This window comes from Opisthorchis viverrini (genome assembly GCF_000715545.1).
Source record: "Opisthorchis viverrini unplaced genomic scaffold opera_v5_176, whole genome shotgun sequence".
Lineage (NCBI taxonomy): Eukaryota > Metazoa > Platyhelminthes > Trematoda > Opisthorchiida > Opisthorchiidae > Opisthorchis > Opisthorchis viverrini.
The window spans coordinates 57,968-60,921 of NW_008751834.1; the positions used below are offsets into that span (position 1 = coordinate 57,968).

Consider the following 2,954-nt stretch of genomic DNA (forward strand, 5'->3'; position numbering starts at 1 on the left):
ATATCAGATGGCGCGAGATCTGAACGTTGAGGTTTAAAAGTGGCGGGCAAAGAAAACAATACAAGTGAGGGCACAACAAAGAGCTTCCAGACTGGAACGTGAGAAAAACAAAAAAACTTCAAACTACAGGAAGTGTAGGGCCGGAATAATGGATATGGAGATGCAGCAGAGCTGCCAGGATTCTCGAACGGACCTTTCCAAGATCCCGGTTTAGGACGCCGCCTGGTGTTCTTACATGCAGGGTTCTTGGTAAGCCATTGTAGCTCAACTCTGTAGCGTCCACCACCACTGAAAACTATTTTTCGCGGGGCACTTCTCCATCAGAGAGCATGATATTTTCATCACCCCGCCAGACTTTATCAATAGATTTGGTTGTAGCGTACTGACAGAGCTACAACCTTCCGTATCTTGATCCAATGGGGGATCGCGGATGTTAGTAGGCACCTTCCTTCACTTCGCTATTTGTATCGACCTTGAGGGATGCATCAATCGAGGCTACATGGGCAAATTAATCTCCGGTTCGAATAAAATTCTTAGCCCAGTTGACCATCCACACAGAGAACTGAGGTTGTATTTCTCTTGAAGAGCAAAGTCATTTTTATTGTCCTCCGACATTACCTGTCTCCATTAATTCGGTGACGACATATCGCAAACAACGGCTATTCTGCTTGCAACAAAGTTACAGAATCTAGAGGAGATGTTGAAGACATAGTAGAGCACCATCACAGAACCTATGGAAAACAAATGACCGGAGATAGCCTTTAATCCACGTTTCACTTAGATCTGCTACTTTGAGTGCCAAACACACGCCTGTAAACTGTAACCTCGGTGTTGGAACGGAATTTAGCGAGCCACCGCGCATTCGAGAAGACAAGCGACAGCCAACAAACCTTAGCGTTGTCCTTGACGCAAGCATATGCTACCACACTATATGCAGATTCCGATGCGTCATGCAATACATGAAGTTCGGCACGTGGAATACAACTCCTTAGGCTCTTTGAACCTATGCAATTGCAATTGATGGAGGCTGCGAAAGTCAGATAAACAATTCTCCCCCCACCGACGATAGGCATCCTCTAACCGATCGTCCCAACTAAGTTCACATTTGCACGGGGATCGTAATAGACATTTGCCTATGCCAGCCACGGATAAACGAAAATTAGAGGACCTTACATTGAAGAAATACAAAAAGAAACACATCTATACGTGGGGGGTTTCGTTGGCAAGTAAATGTTGATCACAAGTACATGGTTAGCGAAGTCCTGCAATTATTGGAAGGCCGATTCCTCTTGCGGAAAACTTCCTCTGAGAGCAAAGCACCCACTTCGTTAACGAAAAACTTGACTGTCATAGAGTCCGGGGAGGACTTCAACATATGGGTCTAGTAAGCCACACTTTGAAATGGAAAAAACCTGGGCTATTTATAAGCACCGCACCAGTCACAACTATCAGTAATGCTTTCTGAACCTCTAGAGAGAGACTGAGTTGTGTGCTGAAGTGTCTGTGAAGTTCGACTCGTGGAGACGCTGCAAAGGCTCCTGAATGCCCTGACCGTATCCGGTTATACAATGACTGACAAACGTCTGTTTCGTCCCAATTCTCAACGGACCAAGAAGTTGCCAACTCAGCAATGTCTTTACGGCAAAAGGCTGTTTATCACGTTTTAAGCGCTAAACATATACCCAACCCACTTCGGATACGCCACACCCAACAAGGCTTCCTATACTGTCTTCGGTCAGTTTGTCGAAGGCGACTTCGTCAAAAGGTGAGCCAGTCACTTCTTTCGCAGATAAGAAAGCTCGCACGGGTAAGCTCCCTATGACAAATGCCTGTCAACATCTATATATTAGGTTTCATTCGTTGATAAATGCCTGGTATCATTGGCTTTGGGAGTACATCTCGTGGAACCACCCGATGTATCGGTGTCCATAGAAGTGGGTAGCAGCCTGATTCCGTTTCACCAAAGAGTCTCGCTTTTCTAATGTTATTTCGAACCTTGTACCTAAAAACGCACCCGTTGTCATCTTTTCTGCTAGAGTGTCAAGGGTAACAGGAACAATTCCTAGGCTTGCCTGAAGCCAAACACCTCGATTCGGGGTAGAATATTCTTCCGTCTTCTGTGAAGTTGTCCCTGCTTGGTTTCTGGATTTTGGTGCATGTACCAACCTGTTATATCTCCCTACAATCCAACCGTCCGCATCGAACAATTGACTTCTAATCTATATCCAGGCGGAACTCCAAGCAAACAAAGCATGCATCATGTTCCTGTATGCACTTTTAACTATCAGGGACTTATTTGGAAAGAGAGCTCTGACAGCCGGAAGTTGGGTGAAACTGTGAGCACAGTAAGCATGTCCTTGAATCATGGTCTGCACTTGGCCTTATTTTGGTTAGGAAACTTGTAAAGCCATCCGGCCTAGGAGATTATTCCGTGAAATTGACGACGCAGAAAAACGTCTTACATACCCTTCTCATGCCAGTTGCTGCCCTGAACCGCATGTTTACAAACTCTGCCAAGCCAGTTAGCGCTAGATTACTACCAGTCATTGATATTTTATCTGCTATATCAGTCCATTTGTGCTACATTGTTGGGGGAAGAGGACACATAATTCTCTCTACAACGACAAGCGAGTGCAAATCTGAAACGTGGCGCATCCGTTTCAGCGCAATATCACAATTTCGCACTTTTATACAAAGAACCATCGGAGACTTGGCTGTTCCAGTCGTCTGCCGTGCCGATCGGAACATGCTTTTAAATAAAGATCGAGAAATAGTATAAAGCCGATCAAAAGGATTGCATAGGATCTACCGAGACCTGGAGTAAGGCAACTTCCGGTGGCAACATCACGCATTCCTCAAAGGCTGCCTTGGTGTAGTTTTTAAGATAGTGGACCGAATACAGAAGCCTCTGACCGGTGTCCTCCAACTCACTCACTCACTCTCTCTCTCTCTCT

At 45.4% G+C, this 2,954-nt stretch overlaps 1 protein-coding gene across 1 annotated transcript in view; it reads right to left on the reverse strand.

Moving 5' to 3' along the window:
* Nucleotides 1-2,785: 2,785 nt before the first annotated feature.
* The window catches only part of T265_07595 (hypothetical protein), a gene marked incomplete at both ends in the record, with an annotated part of 4,919 nt that continues 4,750 nt past the window's right edge, over nt 2,786-2,954 (reverse strand). Inside the window, one exon of the mRNA XM_009173159.1 lies at nt 2,786-2,862. Coding sequence (XP_009171423.1) covers nt 2,786-2,862 — 77 coding nt within the window. The remainder of the gene's footprint in view (nt 2,863-2,954) is intronic.